Here is a 13,741-nt window from a genome sequence, read left to right on the forward strand (position 1 = left end):
ATGCAAGGAATCGACTAGCTTTATTGAGCTATGGGCAAACTAGCTAAACCACCAACGCCAGAAGCTGCTTCCACAGCTTGTCATCACTAAGAGGGTATACTACGCATTGTCATCACATCAAAAAGAAGATGTTGATAAGCCGGCATGGGCGCCGGTCGGTCTCTGAGGCCGCAGCAAGACTGAATTTTCCTCAAGTCAAGCTTTGTTGTCTGACGATAACAACTGCTGGAAAGTACATGCCTTTTGTTCCATGTCCCGTTTTCGCCAATATCCGTAAACCCAAGCCGTCCCGAGGTACTTTTTTTGATCGTTGCAGAAAGAAGTGGTTAGAGCATTTATCGGACAATGCCGTCGAAGCGCTGCTTGAACCACTTGACGGTCTCCTCGCGCTTGATCTTGTGGCCAGAGCCGATGCGGCCCTTGCAGCGGCGGCGGGTGGCGACGCGCTCACCCTTGCGGGTCATGCAGACGTAGAAGTCCATGCCGTAGATACCGATGGAGGGGTCGTACTTGATACCAAGATCGATGTGCTCGCTGATACCGAAGCCGAAGTTGCCAGTCTCGGAGAAGTTGCGCTTGCGCAGCTCGTACTCCTTGACCTTGAGGCCACGCTCAAGAATCTCCTCAGCCTGCGTCAAGTCAGTCTCCCGATTCCTCACTTCTGCAGTTTCTCCGTGTTCGAAATCGTACCTTGGGGCCACGGACGGTGACGTGAACAGCAATCTTTTCGTTACGGCGGATACCGAAGGTACGGACGGTGTAACGGGCCTTGCCTGTGGAATGGGTCAGTCAATTGTCGCATTCGATAAAGGACTTCGTGAGAACTTACTGTACACAGGAGTCTGACCGGAAAGCTGCTCCAAAACCTTGGCGGCACGGGTAAGTCTGTCACCAGACTCGCCGACTGTGAAATTCAATATTAGCAAAAGTTCATCGGGAAACGAGGCATTGCCTGGAGCGTACCGGAAATGTTGAGCACGAGCTTGCGGATGTGCAGCTCGCGCATGGGGTTCTGGGCCTTCTCGGACATTTTGGCGGTTAGTACGTCGACGACGGTTTGGCGTGGTGATGAGTCGGTATCGCGGGATGTCGAAAAGGAAAATCGAAAAAAAAGATAGACTTGAGTAGTTTGTGGGATGGGTTTTTGCAGCCCTGGGTGCACGGTTGGCGACGACCCCACCTGAGCCGCTAACGCCCAAAGCAGGACTAGCGCATTCCGGGCGCCATCCACCGCCGGGGTTTACCCGAGTGGCATTGGCCTCAGTTCAGCCTTCCGCAGCCTCCTCCACCGAAATTTGTCGATGGAACGGGCATACCCACTCTGACCTTGCCAGAAGCTCTGCCTACCGCAAGCATCCAAGGTCGCGTCGAAGTCTCCCAGGCTTCGCTACAAAACAAGATCAATTTTTTGAAAGATCTCGAGAAGCTGCGCAAGTAGCATCTCAAACACACATCAGCCAAGATGTCGAACAAACAGGGCAAGATGGTTAGTAGCTCCTCACCTTCTTTTCCAAAGCTTCAAGGTTGACAATACAGGCTGACACGATATGATCTCTCTAGGCCGGTTACGTACGTATCGATCCTCGATCTTCTCAGCCACCGACGGCTCGACCTCGTGCCGTGCTTGCTAACATGCTTCATAGATCAACTACCGGATGAGAGTCACTCTCAACGATGGCCGCCAGATGACCGGACAGATGCTTGCTTTCGACAAGGTGTGCACTCCCAGGCCCCTAAATCGCATGTCAATGACGTCGCTGACAGTGTCTGTAGCACATGAACCTTGTTCTCGCCGATACTGAGGAGTTCCGACGCGTCAAGATCAGGCAAAACAAGCCTGCTGCCCCTGGAAGCTCTGGCTCGAGCCAGACGATCGAAAAGGAGGAGAAGCGCACGCTCGGTTTGACCATCGTCCGTGGCGCCCATATCGTGTCGCTGTCCGTTGAGTCGGAGCCTCCCGCAGACCCCAGTGCCAGGCTTGGAAAGAGTGCGCCGGGAGGAATCTCGTCGACTCTTGCTGCTGGTCCTGGTGTCGCGAGACCTGCTGGCAGAGGTGCTGCCCCTGTTCCCCCTTCTCTGGCCGTATGTACACACTCAAAGTCTGCTCCTGTTGAAAGCTGCTAATCAGAACCGTAGGGCCCTGCTGCTGGTGTTGGAGGCGGCGCTCCCCCCGGCTTCCCTGGTTTCCCTGGTGCTCCGCCGTTTGGTGGACGTGGAGGTGAGTACTCAACGATTTGATCCTCGATCCAGCTTCTCACACATTGCAGCTCCTCCCCCAGGCTTCCCCGGCGGTTTCCCGCCCCCGGGCTTCCCTCAGAACGCGCCCTTCCCTCCTCCGGGCTTCAACCCCGGCCCCCCTGGTGGAACTCCTGGCTTCAACCCTCCTCCCCGAAGATAAGCTACGAACAGTTATTTCGGCGCCTCGCATGCTTTAAAGTTGGAGGTTGGTTCACGGATACCATTGGCGTTTGGGGATGAATGTCGAGATTACAAACAAGAGGGTGCAACAAGCATGTTGGCAAGGCACCCCTGAACAAACCACGAGGTCAGCCTGCCCGTCTATAAGTTGGATTGCGGAGAGATCATGGCTGCACGAGTTTGATCAAAAGTGTTTCTCGGTGGTGGAACGGCTGACTTGCACATATTAAGTCAAGGAGCCTCTGTTTCGAGTTGCAGTATAGACTGAACTGGAGAATCAAAATACTTCATCGCAAAGTAACTCGTGTGTTGACCTGCAGACCCCTCGACAGTCCTGATGATCTAAGATTAAGCAAACAGTTCTGCGGCAGTTCGGCTTTCGATGTGCTTCATACACCGTTTCAAACTGCATCGTAAAGCCATGAGCGTTTGTTGCCAAACTGGTGCTGCACACGCACCGAGCGGAGACGCCTGCAAAACCAACTTATCGTATGTGTCGACGAATGGAAACCTGCATGGTCACCGGCCTGCTGCAGGTGTGATGGCGATCTGCCCCTTCAATTGGGTTAAGCCATGGCTGGCAAACAGCAACTGGGAGGTGCGGAAGTCGATGCTGTCACAATCAATGGGCAGGTAGGTGCTTGGAGAAGCTCTTTCTTCCATGACCCTGAACCTGCAGGCACCTCAGGCAACACTTGAGAAATGCAGGCAAGAGGCAAGCGGTTCCTCCTTCCAACACGCAGTCGGAAGGAGCTAGGAGCTCCAGCGGGGTAGTTTCCCGACATGAAAAGTTCTCTCTGCTGAATATAATTCTGGTCGACCCAACTTCAACCCGATCCACCCCAGCTTCACTCATACCCGGGTGTTGTCTCCGTTCTCTTCTACCCAGAAACTGTGTCTGGGCATCCTTCCCGCTCCCTGCTACCCACGCTCTCCTTACCAAGACAAAACCACTGAGCAGCCTCCGACCCGCTTCCTGCCCGTCTCAAAACCAATATCTACCCTGCTCTCGAAGCAAAGAGCAGTCCCAAGAATCCACCATGGGTCGTTGGGGATATCGTAAGTTTCTGTCTTTCTCTCGATGTTTTGCAGCCATACTGACAATTCTGACAGGTGTCTTCGAGGGCGACAACGACATTGACGTTGCCTGTGCAATCAAGTGCCCTACGGAACGGGGAAGGACAATGACCTTCACCTGGTGCGAATGGTCAACCAGACCGACATGATGGCCCCTCCTGAAGTCCGGGAATTCTACAAGACCTCTGAGTACCGCGAGGAGTTGGACGCAATCATCATGTCAACCCGCGAGAAGCTGGACACGGGCCTGGGCGACCAACTTTTCACCACGTACCGTGCTCTTGAGCACGAGGATCAGGGCAAGTATCGGGTCATCATCGTTGGTGCGTTGATGATGCGTGCTGGCGCCCGCATCCGGCAGGCCGATCTTGATCATCTGCGGGAGCTGGCTGAGGGTTTCGCTGGCAGGCATGGCTACGTGTCGCCCATTGCTGAGGATGGCTTCCGTCATGTTGGAAATGTCCAGTTCCTCGCCGCGCTGGATCACTATGAGGCGGGCACCCCGCGTGACTTTGGCGAGCCCAGGTGCGTTCATCATCTGGACGAACTACTTTGGAACATTCTGATTCGTGTGTGTAGCTGCTTCCAGTGCGGAAAGATCAAGGCGGACATCGGACAAGCGCCCAAGAAGTGCGGCAAGTGTGGCAGAGCCTGGTTCTGCAACGTCGTAAGTTTCCAAACCATGTTGGCACCTTCGTTTTCTCTAATAGTTCCCTAGGAATGCCAGAAGGCCGCTTGGAAAAACCACAAGCCCGTCTGCAAGACCCTTGAGCAGTGTCGATTTGTCAATGTTTAAGGGTAGGAGGGCTACGTTGCTGAGCTGATGAAAGATATGGCATGCACACAAGAAACTGACGGGAGTCTTATCTGAGATCTTGAGGAACAATTGCTTTGAGATCACTGGAGATCCGAGTCTTTTCACTCGATTATCTTCGTAGTCATCGATGATGAATTGACGATTGAGACAAAACACTATCATCAGATCCTCTAAACATGCCTGACAAACACTTCGGCTCTTTGCGAACCCCATGTTCACTGTCAGATTAGCAATCCTGCGTGACAAGGACTGGGTATGCTCGTGTGCCAGGCTCACGTGGCGAATGTGTAGCTTATCGTGGACGCTTTCAAGAATACGATTGATGCCTGGCCTTTGAAACAACCACACGACTAAGCAGAACCACTCCCTGCATATATGGGACTAGCAGGTCTCTCAGACACAGACCTGGAGCCACGGAAACTGACACAGCGTGAGTCTTTGCTGTACGATTCCATTCCCTTCGAAAACTTAGCCCCAGAGACCCAACAACGCGTCGGTTTGAATAGCCGAAGATGAGCTGAGAAACGGGCTTATTGAAACTTTGGGTATCGAAACCTATCAAAGGAAGCCTCGAGGGACCAGAATAATGACATTGCCCCCAGGTATCGTTACATTCCTCTCCTGATGTCCCACGTGCCGTTGAATGCTCATATGTGTGCCATTGCGATGAGTTGGTTATGGGAAGTGACTCTCTATCCTGGATGTTGCAGTCATAACAAGGAGCCGATGATAATACATGTCGCTACTTTCACTGTGGGCGGTGGAAACAAGGCCCATGGCCGCAGGTCAGGCCGTTGTCGTTCGCAACAATCTGGTCAGGCCATTTGCTTTTGATGTACCCATACCGTGTGGAATTGTATTCTCGTAATGGGAAGATCGTTGACCAAACGCACGTGAGAAAGAAAGCTGTGGATGAAAAGGGCTGGTGTGCGCTCTGAATAACGCCTTAATGCTTTGCTGTTGACATACGGACCTGGTGTGGAATGTGTGATATATACGCTACTTAACACCGCCATCAGGTATGGTATCCAGCGACTATGGTATTATTTAGACGTATGTGCATTTGTCCCTCTCCGTCTTCTGCGATTTCTTTGTAGACAAGTACAAGTCTGACTATCAATTTTGCTGGCCCCATGCCATGGTCCATAGCATCATACGGCCAGGGATGTGACTGCCGTCATCACTGAGTATTGGGACTTTGCGCCTCCTTATTGGCAATAATGAGAGTACCAAGTCGAAGGGCAAACGCCGCTGGGCGATACAGAACGTTAATTTCTCAATGGATAGGAAGTCTCGACCAATGTTGTGACAGGTCTCATCGTTGCTACCACAGAACCTGAACCACGTTGACTTCAATGCTGTCTGCAAGAGTTGATCCATCCCCAACACCGACCCAAGTAATTTTTGGCCAGTATTTAGTTTACATTGTCGGCCAACTGAGAACGACTATGTCCCCAATCGAGTTCGACATTGAGACCGTAGGTGGCGTTTCCAGAATGTGGAAAGCTCGTGTGAATTGGCAGACATTCAACTTCCCTTAAGATTTGCCTCACCACCTTTTCTTGCCAGCCCGGCGCGGAACAACGAAAAGGCCATGCCATTCTTTTGGTATTCAACATGCGCAGTTTCTCAAGACATAGTTGTCGATCTCACTAGATACTACGGGGTGTTCCCCTTGAGACCTGAGTATGCCGACAATGCTCTCCTGCGGGGTATCACCTCATGCTTGGATCTTGTACTTGATATCCGGAGGGCTTTCATCAAACCCGTTCAATAGATGCAATACTTGTATGGCCATGGATCGGCACAACATATCTCTCGTCATCGGGCCCATGTAACCACCCTGCCCATCGTCTCCTATGCTACACCCCCCCCCAAAACCTCCTCGGACCACGAGCATTCGGTCGTTAAAACTGCAGACCTAGCCTCAACTAGCTCCAAACAAGACACCCACCAAGCTAACGCCGGAACCCCCATCAAACGCTTCCCCTAGCCCGACCCCGAACGCCTCACGGGAGTCCGAGCACACACACACACACACACACCACACTTCCCATCACCAGAAAACGCCGCACCCGGCTCCTGAAGGGGCACGTCCCTTTCGGAGCCGGAGTAACAGACATGCGCGCAAGTCAGAACTGCATGTCTTCAAGGCTCTCAGACCTTAAGCCAAGTCTCTACATCTTAGCACATGTCACCTCAGAGGCCCGCCCCAATCAGAGGCGATGGCACGCTCTAGACGACGGTTGGACGTTGTCTGTAGATCTCCACGCCGCTTGAAGTCGTGCCCCTGGAGCTAGGCATCTTGATACATCTTAGACAAATCGAACTCTTCCAATCGGATGACCTCGAGATGGGATTTGCAAGGAACCGCGTTGTCGGACTGCTCCAACGTCGTCCCACTAACATCGAACCGTCATCTCAAAGAGGGCATCCCTCCGTGAATCCGCCTCATCGAGTGTGTCCACATCAGACTTTACGACAGTCGGGGTCGTTCTGCGATGATGAATGTTGACGGAATACTCCAGCGTCGTCCTACTAATAGCAAGAGATATCCACAAGAGACATGATATTCCGGCGGCCATCAAGCGCGGCTCTCCAAACCATCTATTCGAAGCGTCCGTACGCGGATGATAACCACACAAGGCCAGAACTATACAATAAATGAAGACACCATCTTCTCTAATCAGATATCACACCATCAAGAATCTATCCAAATCTCAACGTGCATGAACCTGCAAGACATCTAGATGGACTTTCCGTCATCAGTACCCAGCGCTAACCACCGCTAAACATTGAACGACATGTCCCATGCAAGGCACGACGCCGTCCCCTCTCTTAAAAAACAAACCACCTCCAAGACATGGAACCTAGCAAAATTGGCTGCAACCCTCCCGCATGGCGAGCGTCGACCAAGACCAACAAAAACCACTCACCATCCGGCCGCATCATCCGTCAAAAAACCCACACCCATATCAATCCAGCCGCCGTCCAATCCGTCGTTACATCGCCCACCACCTCCAATTTTTTTTCCTTCTCATCAAATGTCTTGCGTCCGGTCTCGGCTGACCACCAACAACCACCACCACCAAAAAAAGCAAACTCGCCGCCCCCACCATCCGGAACCTCTCTCCCGCTGCTACGCCGTCATCCAACGGGGAGGGGCAGCAGCGGCCAAGCAAGCAAGTGCAAGAAGTCCAGACTAGCAAACTAGCAAGTAAACCACTCACTCACTCACTCCAGCAAAAACGCAACCACCAAGATTACAGGCCACATGGCGTGCGGCGGGCGTCCGTTCCGTCGTGTAACCATGTTGCACTGGCAAGTCCAGCAAGGGCCAAGGATACCGTATCCGCGAGCCTCGCTCCCCCAAGCTTCAAGGCCCATCCATCCCCTTCCCCCATGTCGCCGCGGGCACAGCACCCAGTTACCACGCACGACACCCGGATCTCCACCCCCACCCAACCAGCGTCGCGGGAAGTTTCAACAAGGGGGTTCCCCGGCGTGCCGGTTTGCCAGGCCTTGCCTTGTCTTGCCCGCCCGTTGAACTGCTGTTCGCGTTCGTTCTCGATCGGAAAACCTTGCTTTGTGGCGGCGGGCGGGCTTTTCTTCCAGCGGATACCCTTCAGGCAACCCGCTGCGGCGCGGCGTTGACAGCTCAGCCTCCAAGATACACCTCTCTTTTTGGAGCCACGACTCGCCGGCCGACGCGGGGTTGGTTCGTCTATCTGGGCATGCGGGCTGGCTGACGGTGCTTAATTTGGGGCATACGAGAAAAAAATGTCCGTGGTTGGGAAACATCGGATTGTTGTGGCTATTTTTTGAGTGATTCCTTACCGGTGAAGCCGAGGGTCATCAGGTTTCATGACGTAGACATTGGGCGTCGCTCGAGCGCTGAGGACGCGCAATCTATCACGCAAGGTATGTCAAGTAAAAAGTGAATCATGATGCTTTTTGATTCATTACGGACTGAGGTCCGCCAGCTATGTAGCAAAGTCCGAAGACACCAGTCCACCAACATCTCGCATGCCAACCGTGAGCCACGCTTTCATGACGCGCCTTCCCAATCCACCACTACCATCCACGTAAAGTCCTGAGATTGGTGTCGAACAGAGAGCACCCGAACTCGTCACAGAGGACGACTAACTTGTCTCTTTTGAGCTAAATGACAAAGCCGATGCCATGAATAAAAAAAAAGACGACGCTCTCCATGTGGTATCATATCGAAGAAACCGAATTGCAATAGAATGTAAATCCTGACAAAGAAAAAGTGAAAGAATGAAGAATCGTTGATCATCTGTGGTCCGTCCCACTGCTGGCGTATGGCGTAAATCGGAAAAACAGTCGTAGCTGCAGGGTGGGGTGCTGCAGGCGCGTCAGGCGTGTAGCCTCACTGGTCATGACGAGAGGGTTTCTTCCTCATCGGTGAGTGTTTGAAGGGTCATGGGATCACGAAGGCGTCTGGCCTTGTGAATCGCCACGAGGTAGTCGACAAGCCCCTCGGCATCGGCGCGGAGCGACTCAAGCTCCTCCTTGGAGCATCCGGCCGCGGTGGAATCCTTGCCGGGGTAGCGATAAGCAGCAAAGACAATGCCGCGATCGTTGTGCAAGATGTCTTGAGAGCTTGAGCTGCGAGGGCTGGAGTTGGCTGAGCCTCTGCGTCCGACAGCAGTGTGGAAAGCGTGGCCGTAACCGCGAGCGAACTCGCCGTCCTTTGCGTCATCGCTGCGGTACTCCATCCATCCTTCGTGCTTCAGAATCTTGGCTTGAACATTGGCAGAAATGCGGAAAGGGCTGTTGAGGTTTGACAGTCCGTAAGCCGCGAGGAGGCGACCTGTCATGCCTGGCGCTGATTCCACGGCAAGGCCCTCCATAGGTCCGAGGAGTGAGTTCCTCACGCTGGATGGCCGTGACGAGGACAGGTCCAGCGAAGCCCGGTACGGCGATGACGGACAATCGGATGCGTACTCAGGCCACAGGTTGACAATGTAGACAAGGTCGAAATTGTGCTTAGCGGCGATCTGAGCCACCTGAAGAGCTCCTTCCTTGGCGACGTCGTCGGCATAGATCGATGAGGTCCGCCTTGAGCGGGGAGCAGAAGATGTCGAAGCCGGGGTTGGAGGCGACGGAGGCGACCTGAGGGGGGCGGGGATGATCGGCGTGTCCGGAACTTCCTCCAACTCTGGCTCCTCCAAAATGTCGTCGTCGGAAAGGGCGAAAAAGTCTCTAACATCTCCTCCCTTGAGAATTTGACTGGATGACGTAGCAGACCGATGAGACCTCGACTCGCGGGGGCGGCGTAGTGATGCGGCCTTGTCTTCTCTCCGACGACGTGTCGCAGCGGCGACGGCCTTTCGCTTGGCCAGGCTCAGCTCTGCAGAATCTCTTGATGATCGCTTTTCGTGAACAGGCTTCATTTCGGGTGATGCGGCGGGTGTGGGCAAGCCGCTGCTCATGGCCGACGAGGGCCGGCCGACCTGGGAGCTCTTTATGCTTGAGTCGTCTTCATGGTCGGAAGAGGGTGGGGTGTCAGCTCTCGGAGGTAGTATGACAGAGCTGTGGCGGTGCTCGGGGGAAACTTTATGCATTGCGGGTAGAGTTCTGGGCGACGACGTAGCGCAAGCGGGCGAAGCCGGCAGGCGGCCTGTGGGAGGAGCAGGAAAGTCGAAGCCGCGCAGACTTGCCACTGTCTGAGTTTCTCTGCGTTGATTAAGTGACATGGAGCGGGCTGGGAGGTTGAGGGTGGTTGCGCTCGAACTGCTCAAGTGAGAGATGTGGATTGAGACGCGCTCGGACTGGTTCTCCGGGAGACTTTGCGCGCGCCTTTCATTCTGCGAAGCTACTATGCGCTCATCTCTGGCTTTCATCCGAGAAACGCGGGGACGAATGAACGACGGCTGAGGAAAGCTGTGATCCAGGCTGGCGGTTTTGGGCCCCGTGTACTCGAAGGGTGCTGGCGTGGTCTGAATCGTGAGGTCTTTTCTCTTAGAGAAGAGCCTCTCGAGGCGATCAAAACTATTAGGCATGGTGATTGAGGCCTGACACCAGTCGGCTTTTGGTGTGTATCTATTGGTGTAAGTGTTGGTGAGTTGCTCTCGTTCTGGGAAGAAGAGGTGTATGCGACAAAGAAGTTGGGTTGACGCGGGGCGCACATACCAGTTAAGAATTATAAGTTAAGAGGAAGAGGTGATGGTGGGACGAGTGAGAGGAAATAAGAAAGGAGTAATCCGTGGGAGGGAAAAGTTTGTGGTAGTCGAGGTGTGAGAGGGAAGGAGCGAGTAAGAGGCCTCGGCCGCAATGTTTGGGACGCTGGCTGAGGTGAGGTCACGGTGAGACAAGAGCTCGGCGACCACGACGGAAGGCAGGAACACCCGGGCAGGAGCGATTGCCGTCTAGGAAGGAGTCGGGCAAGAGTCGATTACGTGGAGTGAATCGAGTCTCACCGGATCGGCTGTGAGGGATCCAGAACACCAATGGTGACGCGAGGGCAGGAGGGTAATAAGGCGAAGTGCTGAGCACAAGACAAGCTGACTTGATCCTCCTCGCCTGCGCGACGTCGGTTGAGCGTGTTCGAGGGCGATGAGCCGAAGACGGGTGACACAGAGACCCTGATCGAGAAGGGCGCGGGGTGATTGGCCGAAGGACGTGTTTGTGCGATGAAGGTTGTATGACGACTCGGTGAGACAGCGGTCGAGGTGAGATGGATCGCAATATATATGAGAGGGGCCGTCTGCGTTCTGGTTCTGGCTTTGGGTCGAGCGAAGTCTGGGTGGTGGCTCGCGTATAAGAAAAGGAAAAGGAGCCTGATGGAGGAGGAAGGGGCGCAAGACACTAAAGTACGGCAGGTGAGGCCGATGATGGAAAAAGAAACGGGAGAAAAGTGGAAAGAAAGGTGAATTGTGAGCTGTAGTGTAGGTAGGTAAGTTATCGGTTGTGACTCGGGAGCAGACAGGATGAAGCCGATCTGAAAGGACCGAAGGGGAGGAATTAAGGTATGATACCCCGGAGTTTGGGATTAGAGAATTAAGAGTCGACCGAAGATCAGCACAGAGCCGAAGGAGGGACACGGTCTTTGAAGGGTCCGGAGACAGTGAAGGCTTTAAGATGCTCGAGGCGTGTTAAAACCCGGAGACAGCCAATGCTGCGGAGGGGGGTGTGATGAAGGAGGCGGCGGCGGGCTGGAGGGACGGGAGAGGTCGTCCTCGAGTGGCCCACGTCCACAGAAGTGAAAAAGGAAGACGAAGGAGGGTGTGTGCTCAGATGCAGTGTCGAGAGTGGTGTCGAGAGTCCCGTCTGGGTCGGGTCAAAGTTCGGTTCGTTCTGGGTCCAGGGCCAGGTCCAGGTCCATGTCGAGCTGCCACCCAGCGGACGGGAGCTGCACCTCAGAGATGTGGCTTGTCTTGTCTTGGACGTTTCCTGACTCTGCCGGTGTCTCTGATGTAAGGTGGCTGCTCTGACGGGAGTGGAAGTAGTGGGAGCGGGAGTGGGTGATGGTGGTGGTTGAGGGAGTACGGCATTAGTAGTAGTAAGGTAAGGTAGGAAAGGCAGGTACGGATAGGCAGAAAAAGTTAGTGTCGTGCGTTAGGTACGTCCAGCAAATGGAAAAGGACGGATACGCAGCAGCAGCTGGGAGAAAGGACGCAGAGAAGCTGGGACTGGGACTGGACGAGGGAGTGGAGGACGATGGACTGGACTGCACCTGGCAACTGGGAGAGAGATTCACATCCACGGATGAAGCTAGAGCCAAAAGGTACGTACCGCCCTTAGCTCTGGACTCGGGTGCCACATGCGTCTCCGTCCCAGGGAAGGCGCAGACCGGGGGATGAGTCCGCGGACGGGAGAGGCGACACCACACTGGACCGGACTGTGACTGGTGTGGACTGCACCTGGAGGTGGGCAGGAGCAAGTGGGACGCCAAAATCCGTGATGGAGCCGCCAAAAGAGCAACTGCGGACTTTTTCAGTGGATGTGGGTGGAAACGCTGCAAGGACGACAGGGGGGTTCGCTCATGGCTAGGCAGGGATTGTGAAGGGCTCACGGACGTTGTGACTGGCCATGTTTCTCGAGGGCACTCCAAAGGGACGCTCGCACTGACATGGCCGTCGTCGTTGTCGTCGCTGTGGTCGGGTCGTTGTCCAGGGAAAAAGAGATGCAAAGAGGGGACTCGAGGACTCCATCGTCGTCAGGCCTGAGTCTGGGTCTGTCTTCCGTCCGCTTGGGCACCTCACTCTAAGCGACCCAAAGCTTGAGCACGAGAGGGACGAACCAAGATAAGGCGCCTGTTCGATTCCTCAAATGGCAACAGCAGCAAGGTTGAATGCACAGCTCCGCAGAAGTGCGACTCTGGAGTTTCCTGTCTCAAAGTCATTAGGGAAGCAAGAGTCAAGGCGCACAAAGGCATTGAGTGAATATTGTCATGATGGAAGGTAAACCGCGCTCGAGCACGCGACAAGGGTTCATCTGAGGAACGAGGCACGAGCGTTGCATATACACCGGAGTCTTGAGTCTTGCCCGAGGTGATGGAGATGGAGGAAGTCAAGAAGCAGGAGATGAGGACATCAGGACGGCATGACATGACATTGCCTAGAAAGGCACGAAGGAAACACCATCGTGCCTACCCGATCTCACCTCCAAGTGAATAAAGCAAGGGAGAAGGCAGGAACACCCTGTGCTCTGGCTGCTGCTCCTGCTCTGTACCTGCAGACAGTGGAGGCGGCGAGCAGCACGAGGCAGGCAGGAGCCAGGAGGCAGGCGCGAGGAGGCAGGCAAGCAGGGCAGGAAGGGGCCAGGTGAGGTGCCTTAGGTACGGCAACTGCATGCAAATGCAAGTGACCACCTGCTGACCCAATCACGTCGCTCCTTTCCTCGCTTTTAGACGCTTCTGTCATTTCGCCTAGACCTCCCGGATCCTCTCCCGCAGCACCTCCATGCATGCGGCATGCCTCTCTCTACCTTACCTACCTACGACTGAGGTACATCGTTGCCGACTTATCACAATGTTTCGTTTCGTTTCTTTTTCATCGTCTGCGCCGTATGACCGAATTTTTCACTTTTTTTTTTTTTTTTTCCTGCTCCTCCCTGCCCCTCTTCGAATCTTTCTTGTGCCGACCGTTCCCCTCTCTCTTGCGGGACGCGCAACGGGGCTTCGGAGGTCAAAGCAAGAAAAAAAAACCACCAACAATGTCACCAAATCTTATGGTCCGAGATTTCGACCTCGAGGCTCCAATCTGGATGGATAGTCGGCAAACGGCGCTTCCTCCTTTGGGATTGACAAGCCCCCAACTTGAGTGCGCCTCTAAAAGTGCCAACCAATCCCGGCCAAGACTCAATCGCCCTACGGAGACTTCTTCACCTTACTCGCCTCTGTGTAACCCCCGTGTTCCCTGTCAACGGCACTGTCAGTGGAGGGATGACATCCACTCGCCGCTC

At 54.3% G+C, this 13,741-nt stretch overlaps 4 protein-coding genes across 4 annotated transcripts; 2 read left to right on the forward strand and 2 right to left on the reverse strand.

Moving 5' to 3' along the window:
* Nucleotides 1-335: 335 nt before the first annotated feature.
* rpl-11 (60S ribosomal protein L11) lies at nt 336-1,030 on the reverse strand (the record flags this gene model as incomplete). The annotated part of the gene is made up of 4 exons (XM_037315665.1): nt 336-629; nt 691-773; nt 830-904; nt 964-1,030. The coding sequence occupies 4 exons, from the start codon at nt 1,028-1,030 to the stop codon at nt 336-338; spliced, it is 519 nt and encodes a 172-aa protein (XP_037185147.1).
* A 432-nt stretch (nt 1,031-1,462) lies between these two features.
* smb1 (Small nuclear ribonucleoprotein-associated protein B) lies at nt 1,463-2,398 on the forward strand (the record flags this gene model as incomplete). The annotated part of the gene is made up of 6 exons (XM_037315666.1): nt 1,463-1,486; nt 1,561-1,569; nt 1,644-1,715; nt 1,774-2,082; nt 2,137-2,218; nt 2,268-2,398. 6 exons carry the CDS (start codon nt 1,463-1,465, stop codon nt 2,396-2,398), a joined length of 627 nt encoding a protein of 208 aa, XP_037185146.1.
* A 1,060-nt stretch (nt 2,399-3,458) lies between these two features.
* CGCA056_v000406 (uncharacterized protein) lies at nt 3,459-4,291 on the forward strand (the record flags this gene model as incomplete). Its single annotated transcript, XM_037315667.1, has 5 exons — nt 3,459-3,477; nt 3,532-3,560; nt 3,635-4,020; nt 4,075-4,162; nt 4,214-4,291. 5 exons carry the CDS (start codon nt 3,459-3,461, stop codon nt 4,289-4,291), a joined length of 600 nt encoding a protein of 199 aa, XP_037185127.1.
* Nucleotides 4,292-8,709: 4,418 nt separating this feature from the next.
* On the reverse strand, nt 8,710-10,338 carry CGCA056_v000407 (uncharacterized protein; the record flags this gene model as incomplete). Its single annotated transcript, XM_037315668.1, has 1 exon — nt 8,710-10,338. The coding sequence occupies one exon, from the start codon at nt 10,336-10,338 to the stop codon at nt 8,710-8,712; it is 1,629 nt and encodes a 542-aa protein (XP_037185144.1).
* Nucleotides 10,339-13,741: the final 3,403 nt, after the last annotated feature.

This window comes from Colletotrichum aenigma, assembly GCF_013390185.1.
Source record: "Colletotrichum aenigma strain Cg56 chromosome Unknown KSG_Cg56_contig01, whole genome shotgun sequence".
NCBI classification, from domain to species: Eukaryota; Fungi; Ascomycota; class Sordariomycetes; order Glomerellales; family Glomerellaceae; genus Colletotrichum; species Colletotrichum aenigma.